The 17,795-nt window shown below is 44.3% G+C and overlaps 2 protein-coding genes across 2 annotated transcripts in view; one reads left to right on the forward strand and one right to left on the reverse strand.

Moving 5' to 3' along the window:
- The window catches only part of tecpr2 (tectonin beta-propeller repeat containing 2), a 38,183-nt gene extending 35,771 nt beyond the window's left edge, over nucleotides 1-2,412 (forward strand). Inside the window, exons 25-28 of the mRNA XM_070920493.1 lie at nucleotides 517-665; nucleotides 756-897; nucleotides 1,232-1,381; nucleotides 2,261-2,412. Coding sequence (XP_070776594.1) covers nucleotides 517-665; nucleotides 756-897; nucleotides 1,232-1,381; nucleotides 2,261-2,412 — 593 coding nt within the window. The remainder of the gene's footprint in view (nucleotides 1-516; nucleotides 666-755; nucleotides 898-1,231; nucleotides 1,382-2,260) is intronic.
- Nucleotides 2,413-5,521: 3,109 nt separating this feature from the next.
- On the reverse strand, nucleotides 5,522-6,352 carry LOC139297955 (ankyrin repeat domain-containing protein 9-like). The gene has a single exon (XM_070920767.1). The coding sequence runs from the start codon at nucleotides 6,350-6,352 to the stop codon at nucleotides 5,522-5,524; it is 831 nt and encodes a 276-aa protein (XP_070776868.1).
- Between the last annotated feature and the right edge of the window lie 11,443 nt (nucleotides 6,353-17,795).

Raw genomic sequence — 17,795 nt, forward strand, 5'->3', positions numbered from 1 at the left:
AGTCATTTAGGCAGGCTGATCATGTTTTCTTGGGCCCAGGAATCGTCTGTCATGTACTATCTTCATATGTCCTGTTTGTACGTTCATTTTACTTTTACTATGCCTGCCTCAGGAATTGCCCCTCAGGGATAAATAAATTATTTTGAATTAAATTGAATTGAACTTAGAGGCGTTCTAGTAGTCCATGGGGAGGTTTTGATTGAATCTTGAAGTGTTTCTACGAGTCATTGGGGAAGTTTTAGAGTTCCATGGTGTTCAAGGGGTCCTTGAGGGGCATCAGATAGTCCATGAAGATGCTCTATTTGACCTTGAGGTTGTTTCTATAGGTCCTGAGGATTGTTTTAGGTTTCCTAAGACAGTTCAAGTGGCCCTTGAGGGGGTTCTAGTAGTCCATGGAGAGGTTTCTTTGATACTTGAGGAGGTTCTAGAGGTCCAAAAGTATGTTACAGTGGTCTATGAGGTTATGTACAGATATAAATGTGTGTGTTAAGGTAAAATGTCACCTGTGTGTTACAGGAAGTGTTCGTCTAGTCAGTGTGAGCTGCGGCAGTCAGAACGTCTGGGCCGTGGACAGTCAAGGAGTCGTTTACTTCAGAGTTGGAACCCAACCGCTGAACCCGAGCATGATGCTGCCGGCCTGGATCCACATAGAACCACCTGTACAGGTAACACACACACACTGGATCCACATAGAACCACCTGGGCACAGTGTGTGTGTCACCAGTCCTGGTAACTGTGACATTGTGTCCCTGCAGCAAATAGGAGTGCAGCTGGTCAGCATTCAGACGAGTCCTAACGATCGTCTCCTCTGGGCGTTGGACAACAGAGGAAGTGTCTTCGTCAGGACCGGACTCAGCGATGAGATGCCTGTGGGGACGGACTGGGAGCTGGTACCAGGTACATGTGTACATGTGTCTGTCTGATCTACACCCCTGTCTGTATGATCTGACCACCTGTCTGTCTGATCTGAAAACCTGTCTGTCTGATCTACACACCTGTCTATATCATCTGAACACCTGCCTGTCTGATCTGAACACCTGCCTGTCTGATCTGAACACCTGTCTGTCTGATCTGAATACCTGTCTGTATGATCTGAACACCTGTCTGTCTGATCTGAACACCTGTCTGACAGAGATTCACCAGTACATGTTTACTGGTGTTCATGGTCTCATTAATACTGTGAATACTGTACTTTAATCTGTGTACTTGAGTATATATTTGTGTATTTTAGGTTTAGCCGTCAGTCAGCTGGTCCTCAGCTCTCGGACAGTTTGGGTTCGGTGTGTAAACGGAGATCTGGCTCGACGTTACGGCGTCTCTGGCAGAAACCCTGCAGGAGATTACTGGAAGAAGATCCCTGGAAACGCCAACTGGTTAACTGGTAAGACTGGATTCATACTGGTGAGAATGGGGGGGGGGTCTCTGAATGATAGTGTAGAAGTACACCACATTTGGCAGGTTGAATTTCTTCAGCTGCCGAAGTAAGCACATCCTCTGCTGTGCTTTCTGGTATGAGCTGAACATTCAACTCGAGCTCCTGGTGATGATTGTGCCCAGGAAGTGGAAGGACTCCACAGTGTCGACTGGGTTGAGCTCCAAGTTGTTCAGTCCACACCAGGTCACCAGATGGTCAATCCTCCCACCTGTAGGCGGACTCATCCCCACCAGAGTGAGCCCAATGAGGGTGGTGTCATCCTCAAACTTCACGAGCTTGACGGACTGATGACTGGAGGTGCAGCTGTTGGTGTGCAGAGGGTAGAACATGCAGCCTTGAAAGGAACCGGTGCTGATGGTCCGGGAGTCAGAGATGTGTTTTCCCAGCTTCACGTGCTGTCTCCTTTCAGACAGGATGTCTGTAATCCACTCATCTGAGCTTGTCCTGCAGCAGAGCTGGGATAATGGTGTTAAAGGCGGAGCTAAAATCCTGAACCTGTACTATCCTCTGTTCTCAGATCAGTTACTTCAGTTTGACTTCAGTTGACCTTAACCATTTCAGACCCCCCACCCTCTATCTTTCCACATGATGTCAGTTTTAGTATGTATGAATATAAACATTCTATTCTCAGTAACTGAAGGTTATTAAAATAATATAGTTGTTGTCTCAGGTATTTCTCAGGTGTGTCTCTCTTCAGTCACATGATGTGCTGTATACCTATGTATATATCAATATGGACATTCATTCTCAGTAACTGAAGGTTACTAAAATAACATAAGGTGTTTGGTTGTCTCAGGTGTTTCATGTGTGTCCCTCTCTCTTCAGTGACTCCAGATGACGAGTTGTGGGTGGTCACTCTGATTGGTGGATTGTCCCGTCGCCTGACGAAGCTCCTTCCACATACTCCCTGTAGGCCCGCCCCCGCAGGCCCCTCCCTCAGCGGGGAAGACGGCGATGACGAATGGGAGCTCATCTGACCTGTGACATCACTGTGATGTCACTACTATTTTGTGTTGGTCTGTCTGATCTGGATTCACCTGATGGGACGTCGTGATGTCACAGTGACGCCACTTCCTATTAACAAACTTCCTTGTGAAGCGAGGAACTGACAGGAAGTGGGCTGTATGATGTCATTGCCGGACCGACACTGAGCAGGCAGGTGACATCACTTCCTGTGACATTAATGTTTAGTGGACGGTTCTGAAAGAAGATGGCTGCTACACAGGAAGCCCAGGTGGCTACTGGGAATTTAAGTGAACTGAGATTTTGTTTAACTTTTGTTTTAATAGGAAGCACTTTAATCTCTGAAGGGATGGTGGGCTACAGATGGACTGGTTCTGACTGGTACTGATTGGACCAAACCGGTTCAAACTGGTTCTAAATCTGCAAATTTGGTTTAGTTCAGGCTGGATCAGACTGCTTCTCATCTTCTAACTGGTTTTAACTGGTTCAGACAAGCTCTTAATCTGCTAATATTTGCTCCAGTTCAGTCTGGTTCTAACAAGTTCTGACTGGTCCTCAAACAGCTCACTCTCCTCCAGGCTCTAGTTGAGTCTGGCTCAGACTGGTTCAGTCTGGTATAGAGTGGCTTAAACTGGTTCTAAATGGTTCTAAATATATAAATAATACATTATTACTCAATTCTGTTCAGTCTGGTTCTAACTAGTTTCAAACTGGTTCTAAATGGGCCATTTTTCATTCCAGTTGAGTTCAGTTTGGTTGTACTGTATATGAGGATATTAAAGGGATATCTCACTGCAGAGGACCAAACTGGTTCCAACTAGTTTTAGCTGGTTCTAAATCAGCTTGTTTTTCATTAGAGTGGCTAACACTGGTCCCAGGTACTTGTAACTGGTTCTAAATGGCTCATTTTCTCCCAGTTTAGTTCAGTCTGGTTCTTTAATGAGGATATTAAAAGGACGTCTCACAGTTTAGTTCTTTTTTAAAGTATTTTAAGCCTTTATTACATATGTTCCCAGTTGGAAGTTGGAAGTGTTGGGATTGAATCAGAAACTGAGTCCAGATGTGATGAATGTAGACGATTTAATCATTTATATTTATTAGTGATCTGGATTTAAACAAAGGGCAGGGGTGATTAGGGACCCAACCTGCTGATCTGTCTGATGGGTTTTAGTTCACAAGCTGCCAGTTTTAATTTGGTTTTATGTTTTTAATCAACTGTAGCTTCAGTTTAGCTTCTTCTTCAGTTTTTCTTCTTCTGCAGAAGTTAACCCAGTCTGATCTCTTCTCCACTCAGAAGAGATCAGACTGAGTTAAACTGGTTAAATTGGGTTAAACTGGGTCAAACTGGCTACAGGCAGGAGCCTGCCCCGTGGAACTGATTCATGAAAAAAATGTAAATTTAATAAACATCTGTTTGTGTTTGTTGTTGAAACAAGTTTAACTCAGAAAAACATAAAGATTAAAACCTGGAGTCTGGTGGACAATAGTGGACCCTGAATGACTGTGGTGGACCCTAATGGATTGTGGTGGACTCTGAACATGTAGTGAGGTTCAAGTCTGAGGTCTGAACTCTGACAGCGTTGCCATGGAAACCTGAGCAGGTTTGCTTGCATTGTGATGTCATCCTGCTGTCAGCTGATTGGTTAGATGTTCTGCTGCTCACCAATAAGAATTCAGAGTAAACTCACCTGTTGTGTGATTTCATTAATTAATAAAGATGTTTAAACACTGAAGTGGCGTCAGGTTATAGCAGCCTGAGAGGAATACTTTCAGACACTGCTCAGGGCTGAAAAAAGGTCCTTCCAACTTTGTTTTTCAGCCAATATTTTTATTTACAGTTAATATTCTCCTACAAAGGCGCTGGAATTAAACATCAGTCACACATTAGACAGTAACACACAAAACTGTTAGTAGGTCAGTTCTGTTCTGACTCCACAGTGATAAACTGAACTCCACACTGATGTCAGGGCAGCAGAGTTAAAAACAAACTCTGTACAGACGTCAAACTTCACAGTGAAGGAACAAGAAGAAAAACACACTCCCTAAGAAAAGCATGTAAGTCCCAGCACTCATTCCACAGATGAGATCTACTGGGATCAGTTTTGTTCACAACATGAGGTGTTCAGTTTCTGTCAGCATCTAAACTGTAATATGAGTTGAGGATGATCAATATGATCGATGGAGGATATTTAAACCTGCAATAGCTCGGCTGCTAAAACAACAGGAAACAGCTGCTGTTCATGTCTGTAATGGTTCAGTGTCCACATGAGATTCAGTTTTAATAATTAAACCAGGATTCACACAGAAAATGTGTCAGACAGCAAACATACCAGAAGAATCTCTGCTGGAACAGATTCCTCCCCAGAGTCTCAAGTCTGCATGACGTATTTCTTTAGCCACATAGATGTTGGTTATTTTAGTTATTAAAAGTATTTTCTGACTTAATGAGACATGGGAGAAATGACAGGAAATGAGGAAGGTGTCCAGAGATGTTGTGTTTCACAACTGAACCACAGAAACCTCCTGGATGATTTACGGTGAAGAAATCTGTATTTGCTTTCTGCATTGTGACTCTGCTGCTGTCACAGGACACTGAGGTAGAAACATGTTGATACATCACATTTACAGAATGACTTCAACATGAACTGTTTCAATATTTTCACCTTTCAAAGGTCAAATGTTGTGTTTTACTTGATGGTAACAGGAACACTGACTCCCTAAATAATCTTCAGATTATTTCACCACTTCAGGTCTCAGAAACGTCACTCATCAAAAGAACTTATTTGAGTTTGTGATCAAATTAAAGCTGCACACAAATTCGTCATAAGTCACAACTTGATTCAGTTTCATCCACACTGACTTCATGTTAAAACCTCGTATCTCCAGGTTTGGTGACTTACATGTTTTCTAACACGTCTCCTCAAGGTCCTAAAGCCTGTAGGGTCAAATTAACTTTAATCTGTTGACCTTCTGGAGATACAAGGTTTTTATCTGACAGACTGTTCAGGTGATCATCGCTGATCAGTGAGGTCTGTTTTTAGTCTTTATTTACATTTTTTACATCATCAACACACCATCCAATCAGAGTAGCCCTGAGGTGTGTTGCCAGGGTGACGGGTGACGTCACTGCCAGCGGTGCGGCTGCAGGAATTCGGGCAGTGCAGTGATCTGATCCGGGCCAGACCGCGCCAAACACCTGAGCGCCTGCAGCAGGAGGGAGGGCGGGGCCAGACCGCCCAGCCAGCTGAACACGTCATTTCCCAGCAGACTTTGCCAGCGCTGCGGCTCCTCCTGCAGGCGGCGCAGCGCCGGTGGTTTGGGTAGGAAGAGCAGCAGGAAGTCAAAGCAGCGTTGCGCGTGACGTCGCTCCGTCGTGTCGGAGGAGACTAGTCGCTGCAGCGCTGCGTCGAGGCCGTCGGGCTGGGCACCATGAACCAGCAGCAGCAGCAGACAGTTGGGCCGCGACAGCTCCACCGCTAACTGCACCGCTGTCTTCTCTGCGTCTGCCACGTGCAAGCAGCCGCCTCTGCCGTCGAGGTAGTCCCGCCGCTCGCTCTGTGTGTCGCAGTTCTTCAGAGCCTCCGCTATCATGCTGAGAATCGATACGCGGTCGTAGCGCACCGCCACGTTCAGGTGCGGCGAGCCACTGCTGTGGCAGCAGCAGAAGCTGCAGCGTGGTGCTCTAAGGGCGCTCACTGAGTACCTGTTGAGCAGGTAGCGTGCATAGTCCTGGTGGTCGTGTACAAGAGCGTAAAGCAGCGCCTCAGACGGCAGGAAGGCTCGCGGGCGTCCGTCTTCCCAGCAGAAGACCTCCATACTGCGCATGTCCTCCAGCATCCAGACCGGCAGCTGCTCGCGCACAGCGCAGTAGAAGGAGAAGGAAGTCCGCTCACACTGACGCTGCGAGGGAGAGGAGGACAGATGCTCCAGCTGAGAGGACAGCAGCCACGGCATGACGACACTCAGCGACACACCTGGTCTGTAGGAAACAAACACCTTCTCTATGAGATGACACTATGAGCCTCTGAAATCCACCTGAGACACTTTAAACTGTTTGAACTTAATGATCCTGGTTCAGACTGCAGAGTCACAAACTGATTGACTGTCTCTCAGTCAAACCTCCGTCCACAGCTCCTTCAGACTTTTATAGCTTGTACACCCACCCACATCCCTCACCCCCCAGCTCTCCTCCCCCGCCGCCTCACCGCTCTGCCGCGCCGCCCCTCTCTCCGCCCGCCTTTGCCGTGATGACCCGCTCTTCTTGCCGCTCTCTCCGCCGCTCCGTTCCACATCTTCTGCGGCCAGTTCAGCTCCATGTGTGGATGTTTGTTTTGGGGCCGGGGCGGGGCGGGCCAGGACGGATCGAGTGTCTCACATAGCGAACATAGCGGCCTTGAAACTGCTGCAGGTTATAATGAAGACAGTAAACAACAGCAGAGACACAGTCAGGAGAACCAGTTCAGTCCACCACATTATTGATTATTATTCATGATTGATGTGTTTGTAAATAGGATACATTTGTTTACAGTCAGCAGCTAAACACACACACACACACTGATCAGCTGATTCAATCTTTTTTTTAAGTTTAAAACCTTTTTGAAGATTAAAGCTTTTGTTTCTTTTTGATGGTGATTGTGGAGATGCGTGGTTTTCAGCTGACAACAGTCACATGACTCTGATTCTGTTAAAAGATCAATGAGTTTGTTGTTCATTTACTGTCATACAAGGAGTGTGTTTTCATAAAAAACAATATAGTGTTCAAATGGATAAAAAGGTAAATAAGAATAATAATATTAAAGAGGACCTATTATGCTCATATCAGCTCTATATCTTTATTCTGGACTCCACTAGAGCAGCTCTGCATGATTCACAGTTAAAAAAAAGAAATAAGTCCTTCTTCATCTTATTTTGGCCCTTCATGCAGCCCCTCAGTTCACCCTCTGTCTGACACAAGTTGTTTGAGATCCTGTCTCTTTAAGGCCCCCCTCCCTAAAAGCCCACTTTCTTCTGGTTGGCCTGCAGCCTGCAGAGGGCATCATCATCTGAGCCCTGCCTCATCCTCATGCCCTTCTGGAGGTTCAGAAAGCAAATTGTAAACATATTAAGTAACTAATAATATTTTGGCAACTTCGCTGAGAGTGGACAGGAACAAAGATCACAGCACGACTTCTCTGGTAAATATATCACCTGCCAATTATGTGACATAATGTGGATTCAGTCTTTCAGTCACAGCCGTATATAAACATGTTTCTGTATAGGCCCTGTTAATGCAGGAAATAACGAAGCTAATAAAGTTATGCTGCTGCCACAAACCGACTGTAAAGTATCTCTCTGCACCATCCGTTATTTGTATTTTGGCCTGGTATAAACTCTGAACAGAAAACTGAAAAGCTGTTGTGCTGTGCCTGGAGCAGATGAGCTGACATCAGCTCATCATCATCACCACCATCATAATCATCATCACTACATTACTTTATCTGGACACTTTACTTTATTCTGGTCACTGCACTGTTTGATATTTATCTTATTTTTATTTTTATTCTTATTTTATCTTTTATACTCTACTTATTTGTTATCAAAACAATAGCACCTTCAGACCACGGCAAATTCCTTGTAATGTATGTTACTTGGCAATAAACAGTTTCTGATTCTGATTCTGATTCTGCTCACCATCATCATTATCACCATCATCATCATCACCACCACCATCATCATCATCACCATCATAACATCATCATCATAACATCATCATCATCATCATCATCACCATCATCATGGCCACCGGCTTGTTTTTAGCATTGAAGCTAGCTAGGTAAGAGGGACTGTAGAAAACATCACTGCTGATTTTACACTACCAACATGTCTCTAACAGAGATATTACTAACCTCAAGGAAGATATCTGTAGGCTCTCTGTGAAGCCGTGAAAGAAGGACTCCTTGCTGTCAAGTGATATTGACACGGCAGCAGCACAAGCCAGGAAGATCTAAGCTATGAACTCTGCCATCACGGATACTAGGAATGTTAATGATTAATAATTAATCGAGTAATTGCTGTTAAGAATTTAACCAATTAAAAATGTGGTAACCGACAATGTATGTTTTGTGTACCATCTCAGAAAAAACTACTGGCTCAACAAAGGAAGAAGCGGTCAGGGGGACATGGTGAGACAAGATGAAGAAAAAAAATGTAGTCCAGCGTGGAAGTATTATTATAAATACTGTGACACGTCATAAAATACAGCTTCAGTTCAACATTGCTGTTGTACCATCTGAAGAGTTGGTGCCCAACAGTTGCAGTGCAAGTGAAAGTGGAACACTGTGTCCTCCCTACAAACAATCCCATCGTGTTAGCTGGAAGGGGTTGTAGTGATGAGCGTTCAGAGGCAATAACTAGAGACTTTAACATTTTGAATGAATTAACACTGAACAAATGTTAAAAAAAATTAAAATTGACAAAATGTGCCACCCCAACAGATACTGTGCTGTGGGATTCAGCACGTCCTCAACCATCCTCTTACCAACCCCTAACCCTTATGAAACCTGGTTGGAGGTGGTTGTCAGGGGTGGAGGAAGGAGGGGGGGACCGGCTGATTCTCCTCCACCTGACAAATACACTGCACGCACAATTATTAGGCAAGTGAGTATCTTGACCTTATCGTCATTTTCATGCATATTTTCCAACTCCAAGCTATATAAACTTGAATGCTAAATGGATTTAAGCATTATCAGGTGATGTGTATTTGTGTAATGAGGGAGGGTGTGGCCTAAAGTGATCAACACCCTATATCAAGGTGTGCATAATTATTAGGCAGCTTCTTTACCTCAGACAAAATGGGCCAAAAAAGAGATTTAACAGACTCTGAAAAGTCAAAAATTGTAAAATGCCTTTCAGAGGGATGCAGCACTCTTGAAGTAGCTAAGCTATTGAGGCGGGATCACCGAACAATCAAACGTTTTGTTGAAAACAGTCAACAGGGTCACAAGAAACGTGTGTAGGGTTAAAAAATACGCAAATTAACTGCTAGAATTAAACAAGAATTAAATGTGAAGCTACCAGGAACCCATTAACCTCCAGTGCTGCCATATTCCAGAAATGCAACCTACCTGGAGTGTCCAGAAGTACAAGGTGTTCGGTGCTCAGAGACATGGCCCAGGTAAGGAAGGCTGAAACACGACCACCACTGAACAAGACTCATAAGTTGAAACGTCAAGACTGGGCCAAGAGATATCTGAAGACAGATTTTTCAAAGGTTTTATGGACGGATGAAATGAGAATGACTCTTGACGGACCAGATGGATGGGCCGGATCACTACTGGGCACAGAGCTCCACTTCGAGTCAGACGCCAGCAAGGTGGAGGTGGGGTACTGGTATGGGCTGCTATTATTAAGGATGAGCTAGTTGGACCTTTTCGGGTTGAAGATGGACTTAAAATAAACTCCCAAACCTACTGCCAGTTTTTAGAAGGTACTTTCTTCAAGCAGTGGTGCAGGAAAAAGTCTACATCATTCAAGAAGGCCATGATCTTTATGCAGGACAATGCTCCATCACAAGTACTCCACTGCGTGGCTAGCCAGCAAAGGCCTTAAAGATGACAGAATAATGACATGGCCCCCTTCCTCACCTGACCTAAACCCTATTGAGAACTTGTGGGCCCTTCTTAAACGTGAGATTTACAGTGAGGGAAGACAATACACCTCTTTGAACAGCATTTGGGAGGCTGTGGTTGCTGCTGCACAAAAAGTTGATCATCAACAGATCAAGAAACTAACAGATTTCATGGGTGGAAGGCTCATGACAGTTATTGAAAAGAAGGGTGGCTATATTGATCACTGAATACTTGTTGAAATGTCAAGTGTTTATTTGTAAATTTCGAGTTGTTTATTTGTTATTCTTACTCTAATAAATGAAAATAAACAAGTGAGATGGGAAATGTTTAGTTTTTCATTTAGTTGCATAATAATTCTGCACACTAATAGTTGCCTAATAATTGTGCACACATAGATATTCTCCTGAGAAAGCCAAAACTCACTTTTCCTTTGTTAAATACTCAGGTTTGAGGTTTATTAACATTTTGGATTGACTGAGAGCACTGTATTTGTTCAAAAAATTAATCCTCAGGAATACAACTTGCCTAATAATTGTGCGCGCAGTGTAGATTCACAGCGCTGCCAGATGAAGCCCTGGACCACCTAGATGATGCTGCCAAAACCTGCCCGGATGCAGACTGTGTCCCTTCTGGAGCAGCTCCTGATCCTGCTCACTGTCCAGCGGTGCCTGCTCATAGATTCAGCTGTGGTAGGGTGAGGTCCTCGGCCAAAGCTGTGCTGCATATCCCCTCTGCTGCCACTGTGCCTGTGGTGTTATCCACTCAGCCGTGCTCTCCTGATCTTGGCCATCAGTGCCCACTTTCGGGCAGGGCTGGGTCCTCCAATTGCGGTTCCAGTGGTTCTAATGCCGAATCCTCCTCTGACTCCATTTCAATGGGGCAGCTGACCAGTTCTACCACAGACAGATTGGCTCCCTTTACATTACCTGGTCACGGACACATACTTGTCATTTCCATGGGTACTCATGTCAGAATAAGTGCTGTGAATGATGTAGCACTGTCAGACCATTTCTTCAGTGTTCTCTTGAGAACAGTGAGCTATCACTAGAAGAGATGTCAAGAAACGGTACTTCTGCAAGACATAAATGCAGACCTTTTAAACTCACTTTCTTTTGCCTTTATCAAAGAGCAGCAGTTGTGATAACCTGGCCAATCGTTTTAACTGTCTTCTGTTAGACAGTATCACTAAGATCTAAAAGAATCTCTAGCAAATGTAAAGCCCCATGGAAAGATGCTGAGATCATAAAGCAGCTCAAAAGTGACTGCCGAAAAGCTGAGAGGAGGTGGAGAAAAACAAAACTGCACGTTGACTGAAAAACACCCTCTTACACCAAAAGCTTGAAACAGGCCAGGAAACAATTCTTCTCAACTCTTGCCGACATCCACAAAAACGATCCGAAACACCTTCTCTCAACCGAAACACTGTACATTGTAGAGGATTACAAGTACCTGGGAGTTCACAATTACAATAAACTGGACTGGGCAAAGAACACTAAGTCCCCCAGCAGTCTAGGCCTATAGCAGCATAACTAGGGGCTGGTCCAGGCAGGCCTGAGCCAGCCCTGACTATAAGCGTTATCAAAAAGCAAAGTTTTAAGCCTACTCTTAAAAGTAGAGAGTGTGTCTGCCTCCCGGACCCAAACTGGGAGCCGATTCCACAGGAGAGGAGCTTGATAGCTGAAGGCTCTGGCTCTTGTTCTGCTTTTGGAGACTCTAGGAACCACAAGCCACCCTGCATTCTGGGAGCGCAGTGCTCTAGTGGGGTAATAGGGTACTATGAGCTCTTTAAGATATGATGGTGCCTGACCAGTAAGAGCTTTGTAAGTCAGGAGAAGGATTTTAAACTCTATTCTAGATTTTACAGGGAGCCAGTGCAGCAAAGCTAACAGGAGAAATATGATCTCTTTTCCTGGTTCCTGTCAGTACACGTGCCGCAGCATTCTGGATCAGTTGGAGTGTCCTCAGGGACTTATTGGGACAGCCCGATAATAAGGAATTGCAATAATCCAGCCTAGTCGTGACAAATGCATGGACTAATTTTTCTGCATCTGTTTGAGACAGGATCTTCCTGATTTTTACAATGTTACGGAGGTGAAAGAAGGTAGTCCTTGAAGTTTGTTTTACGTGGGAGTTAAAGGACATGTCCTGATCAAAGACAACTCTGAGATTCCTCATGGTGGCACTGGAGGCCAGGGCAATGCCATCTAGGGTAACAATATCCTTAGATACTGTGTTTCTGAGGTGTTCAGGGCCAAGAACAATAACTCCTGTCTTGTCCGAGTTCAACATCAGATAATTACAGGTCATCCAGGTCTTTATGTCCTTAAGGCATGCTTGGAGCTTGGCTAACTGATGAGGTTCTTCTGGCTTGATCGATAAATATAGCTGGGTATCATCCGCATAGCAATGAAAATGTATGGAGTGTTTTCTAATGATATCTCCTAAAGGAAGCATACATAAGGTGAATAGTATAGGTCCAAGCACAGAACCTTGTGGAACTCCATGACTGACTTTGGCGTACATGGAGGATTCATCGTTAACATGTACAAACTGAGATCGATCTGATAAATACGACTTAAACCAGCTTAGTGCGGTTCCTTTGATGCCAATTAAATGTTCCAGTCTCTGTAATAGGATATGATGGTCAATGGTGTCGAATGCAGCACTGCGACTGCTTTCTCAAGAATCTTGGAGAGAAAGGGAAGGTTAGATATATGTCTATAGTTGGCTAAAACCTCTGGATCAAGAGTGGGCTTTTTAAGAAGAGGTTTAATTACAGCTACTTTAAAGGACTGTGGTACGTAGCCTGTTAATAAAGACAGATTGATCATGTCTAGTAAAGAAGTGCTGACTAAAGGTTAAACCTCTTTAAGTAGCCAGGTTGGGATGGGGTCTAAGAGACAAGTTGATGGCTTAGATGAAGAGATGGTTTTAGTAATTTGGTGAAGGTCAACGGGAGAAAAGCAATCTAAATATACATCAGGTTTTACAGCTATTTCTGAGATTCCTGTGTTTGAAGGTAAGGTACCACCTGAAGACAGGAGGTGATCAATTCTGTCTCTAATAGTTAGAATTTTATCATTAAAGAAGCTCATGAAATCATTACTGCTGAGGGTTATAGGAATACATGGCTCAATAGAGCTGTGACTCTCTGTCAGCCTGGCTACAGTACTGAAGAGAAACCTGGGGTTGTTCTTGTTCTCTTCTATTAATGATGAGTAATAGGCTGCTCTGGCTTTACAGAGGGCCTTCCTATAAGTTCTAAGACTATCTTGCCAAATTAAACGTGATTCCTCCAGTTTGGTGGAGCGCCATTTCCTTTCAAGTTTCTGCACTGATTGCTTTAATTTGCGGGTTTGGGTGTTATACCATGGAGCTGACTTTCTTTGTTTTATTATCTTCTTTATAAGAGGGGCAATAGAGTCAAGTGTCAATTGCATTGAGCCTGCAGCACTGTCAACAAGATTGTCCATTTGAGAGGGACGAAGGTTAGCATAGGAGTCCTCAGTTGTATTGAGACATGGCATTGAATTTAATGCCGATGGAATCACTTCCTTAAATTTAGCTACAGCACTATCAGATAGATATCTGGTGTAGGCTTTTTTGCCTAATGGCGTGTAGTCCAGTAATAGGAATTCAAAAGTTATTAAATAATGGTCCGATAACAAAGGATTCTGTGGAAAGACAATTAGATGTTCAATTTCAAGTCCATATGTCAGAACCAGGTCGAGGGTGTGATTAAAACAGTGAGTGGGTTTCTGTACCCTCTGACAGAAGCCGATCGAATCCAATAAAGAGATAAATGCAGTACCAAGGCTATCCTTATCAACGTCCACATGAATATTAAAATCACCTACGATAATGACTTTGTCTGTTTTAAGGACTAAACCTGATAAAAACTCTGAGAATTCAGATAAAAATTATGGACCTGGAGCACGATAGACTATAACGAATAAGACTGGCTTCAGTATTTTCCAGGTTGGAAGTGAGAGACTCAGAATGAGGCTTTCAAATGAGTTACAATCCAGTTTAGGTCTAGAGTTCATCAACAGGCTTGAGTCAAAAATGGCTGCAACTCCACCTCCTCGGCCGGTGCCTCGGGGGATGTGAGTATTAGTATGACTGGGCGGAGTGGATTCATTCAGGCTGACATACTCTTCACGACACAGCCAGGTTTCTGTCAGACACAGTAGATCAATATGATTATCTGATATTAGCCTGTTTACTAATACAGCTTTAGATGAGATCTGATGTTTAACAGTCCACATTAATTTTCCTATTGTTTTGGCCTATAGCAGTAGTGGTCTTAATTTTTATTAAGTTTTTATTTATGACTCCTCTCTTGTTAACTTTTGATTGAATTAATTGAAGTGGTTGGGGGGCAGACACAGTCATAATGGGGTTTTGGGTGGGTAACTGCTCTAATGGAAGCACAGAGAAGCGTGTAGGACTGCGACTCTGCCTCCTGGTCTGGACTCTGGGTTGTCCCAGTTTTGGTTCACTAATAAAGTCGGTCAGATTTCTAGATATGAGAGCCGCTCCATCCAAAGTGGGATGAATGCCGTCTCTCCTCATCAGACCAGGTCTCCTCCAGAAAGTCCGCCAATTATCTACGAAGCCCACATCGTTTGCTGGACACCACCTATCCTCTATGCTGTTGCATGCTGGGGCAGCAGGCTGAGGGTGGCAGACTCCAACAGACTCAACAAACTGATCCGCAAGGCCAGTGACGTTGTGGGGGTGAAGCTGGACTCTCTGATGGTGGTGTCAGAGAGGAGGATGCTGTCCAAGCTGCCCGCCGGTCACCTCTACAATGTGCTAACCCTAACCCTCCGGCCCATGGTCAAGCCACACTTGGACCCCCTTCAGTGCGCCTATCAGCTCCGACTTGGAGTTGAGGATGCCATCATCTATCTGCTCAACCACGTCTACGCCCACCTGGATAAGCTGGCGAGCACTGTGAGAGTCATGTTTTTTGACTTCTCCAGTATGTTCAACACCATCCGTCCGGCTCTACTGGGTGAGAAGCTGACGGAGATGCAGGTGGATGCCCCCCTCGTGTCCTGGATTGTCAACTACCTGACTGGCAGACCACAGTATGTGCGCTTACAACACTGTGTGTCAGACAGAGTGGTCAGCAACACGGGGGCCCCGCAGGGAACTGTCCTCTCTCCCTTCCTCTTCACCGTCTACACCACAGACTTCAGCTACTGCACAGAGACCTGCCATCTTCAGAAGTTTTCTGATGACTCATCAATAGTTGGATGTATCAGTAAGGGTGGTGAGGAGGAGTACAGGGTTACTGTGGACAACTTTGTCACATGGTGCGAGCAGAACCACCTGCAGCTCAACGTGAGAAAGACAAAGGAGCTGACTGTGGATCTGAGGAGGACCAAGGTGCCGATGACCCCTGTTTCCATCCAGGGGGTCAGTGTGGACATTGTAGAGGATTACAAGTACCTGGGAGTTCACATTGACAATAAACTGGACTGGGTGAAGAACACTAATACAAGAAGGGCCAGAGCCGTCTCTTTTTTCTGAGGCGGCTGAGGTCCTTCAACATCTGCCGGACTATGCTGAGGATGTTCTATGAGTCTGTGGTGGCCAGTGCTATCCTCTATGCTGTTGCATGCTGGGGCAGCAGACTGAGGGTAGCGGACTCCAACAGACTCAATAGACTGATTCGCAAGGCCAGTGATGTAGGGGTTGAGCTGGACTCTGTGACGGTGGTGGCAGAGAGGAAGATGCTGTCCAAGCTGCGGGTCATCTTGGACAATGTCTCACATCCTCTCCATGACGTACTGGTTGGACACAACAGCACCTTCAGTGGGAGACTCATTCCTCCCAAATGTACAACTGAGCGCCACAGGAAATCATTCCTGCCTGTGGCCATCAAACTGTTCAACTCCTCCCTCCCAGACTGGCAATCTTCTACATATACTACCTCAATATTAGTTATTCTTAAACGACAGTGCAATACATATATATATATATATATATACATACATATACATTGCTATTGTATATATTTTTATTTTATATTTATATTTATATTTTGTACATACTTTTATTTCTAAATTCAGGGTGATGCTATTGATCTTTTTAGTCTTCATCCAGCCCCCTTAATCCACTTCCAGCATCATTTTTTAAATCTGTTTATTCTTTTTTAACAGACTTCTAAAAAAGAACAACCTGGACCCTGATGCACTTAGCAACTATCAATCTCCAACCTCACCTTCCTGAGTAAGATCATTGAGAAGGTTGTATATCAGCAACTGAACTGCTATCTACAGATAATAATATTCATGATCATTGAGGGTCATGGGATCCTGCTGGAAATGCTAAGAAACTGGGTGGGTCTGTCTGACACGGCCTGTCCGTCTCCAGTGGTTTGAATCCTACCTGCATAATCGCAACTTCATTGTAACACCTGGGACTTCCACTCCATCAAATCCACAAATTAGTGTGTGGGGTCCCACAGGGCTCCATCCTGGATTCTCTTCTATTTAACTTGTATATGCGTCCCCTTATCAGCAAACATAACATCAGCTACCATAATTATGTTGACAACACGCAGCTTCTCATCTCACTAGCCACAGACGATTTCTTCTCCCTTGCTCCCAGCTGTGTGGAAGAAATCAACGACTTCCTTCAGCTGACTAGGGAAAAAACTGAGATTTTGGTTGTGGGTGCTAAGGTCCAGAGACAGCTGGTCTGTGAGTACCTGGAGTCCAGATCTCTAAACACAAGTGATGAGATTAAAAACCTAGGAGTAACCATGGATGGTGAACTCAGCTTTAAGGGTCATATCAGCGGTATCACCAAGGTTGCCTTTTTCCAACTCAGAGGCTTTCTTTCCCAAATTGACTCAGGGCAGCTCATGCATGCGTTTGTTACTAGGAGGCTAGATAGATCACAACTTATCCATCACTCAGCTGCACAAGTTCTAACCAGGCCAAAAAAAGCAGACCATATAACTCCAGCCCTCCAAAACCTTCATTGGTTACCTGTTTTTTTTTTCAGAATATAATTCAAACTCCTCCTTTTGGTTTACAAAGCACTTGCTGGTCTGGCTCCACAGTACATCTCAGAAATGCTCTCAGTTTATAACCCCAGCAGATCTCTCCGGTCGAAATCTCCTGCATGGAACAGTCTGCCTGCTGACTTGCTCTGACACTTTAAAATTAAAGACCTTCCTTTTCACTAGAGCATTCTCTTAAAAGAACACACCGTATTTGTACGTTTGTTTGTATATGTATTTTGTCTCTGTTTATTTGCACATTTTTCTGCTTTGTTTCTATGTAAAACACTCTGAACTGCTTTTGTATGATATAGTGCTATACAAAACATTTGAATTGAATTCAATCATTACATCATTACCATCATTATTGCAGCATGGTGGTGCAGGTCTTGGCGTTTCGATCGCCAGCTCCCCCCATCCACATCTCAAAGTGTCCTTGGGAGAGACACTGAACCCTAAGTTGCTCCTGACGGAGGCCAACACCTTGCATGGCAGCTCGGTTGCCATCAGTGTGTGAATGTGTGTGTGAATGTGTGAATGAGACCAAGCTGTAAATTGCTTTGGGAATCGTTAAGGTTGAAAAGTGCTTTATAAATGAAGTCCATTTACGATTTGCCATCATCATCATCACCATCAGGAAGATGAAATCAGCTGATCTGCTGTCAGAATAAAAACATATTGAGGAGCTCCTCCTGCTGTTCACTGACTGTAACTGCACACAGTTTAAAGAATTTTTAGAACCAATCACATCACAGTATTCAGGGTTCAG

The sequence above is a fragment of the Enoplosus armatus genome, chromosome 15 (genome assembly GCF_043641665.1).
Source record: "Enoplosus armatus isolate fEnoArm2 chromosome 15, fEnoArm2.hap1, whole genome shotgun sequence".
Lineage (NCBI taxonomy): Eukaryota > Metazoa > Chordata > Actinopteri > Centrarchiformes > Enoplosidae > Enoplosus > Enoplosus armatus.

Excerpts from the sequence above, each read along its gene's own strand:
- LOC139297955 (XM_070920767.1), bottom strand. The coding sequence starts at position 6,352 with ATGCCGTGGCTGCTGTCCTCTCAGCTGGAGCATCTGTCCTCCTCTCCC.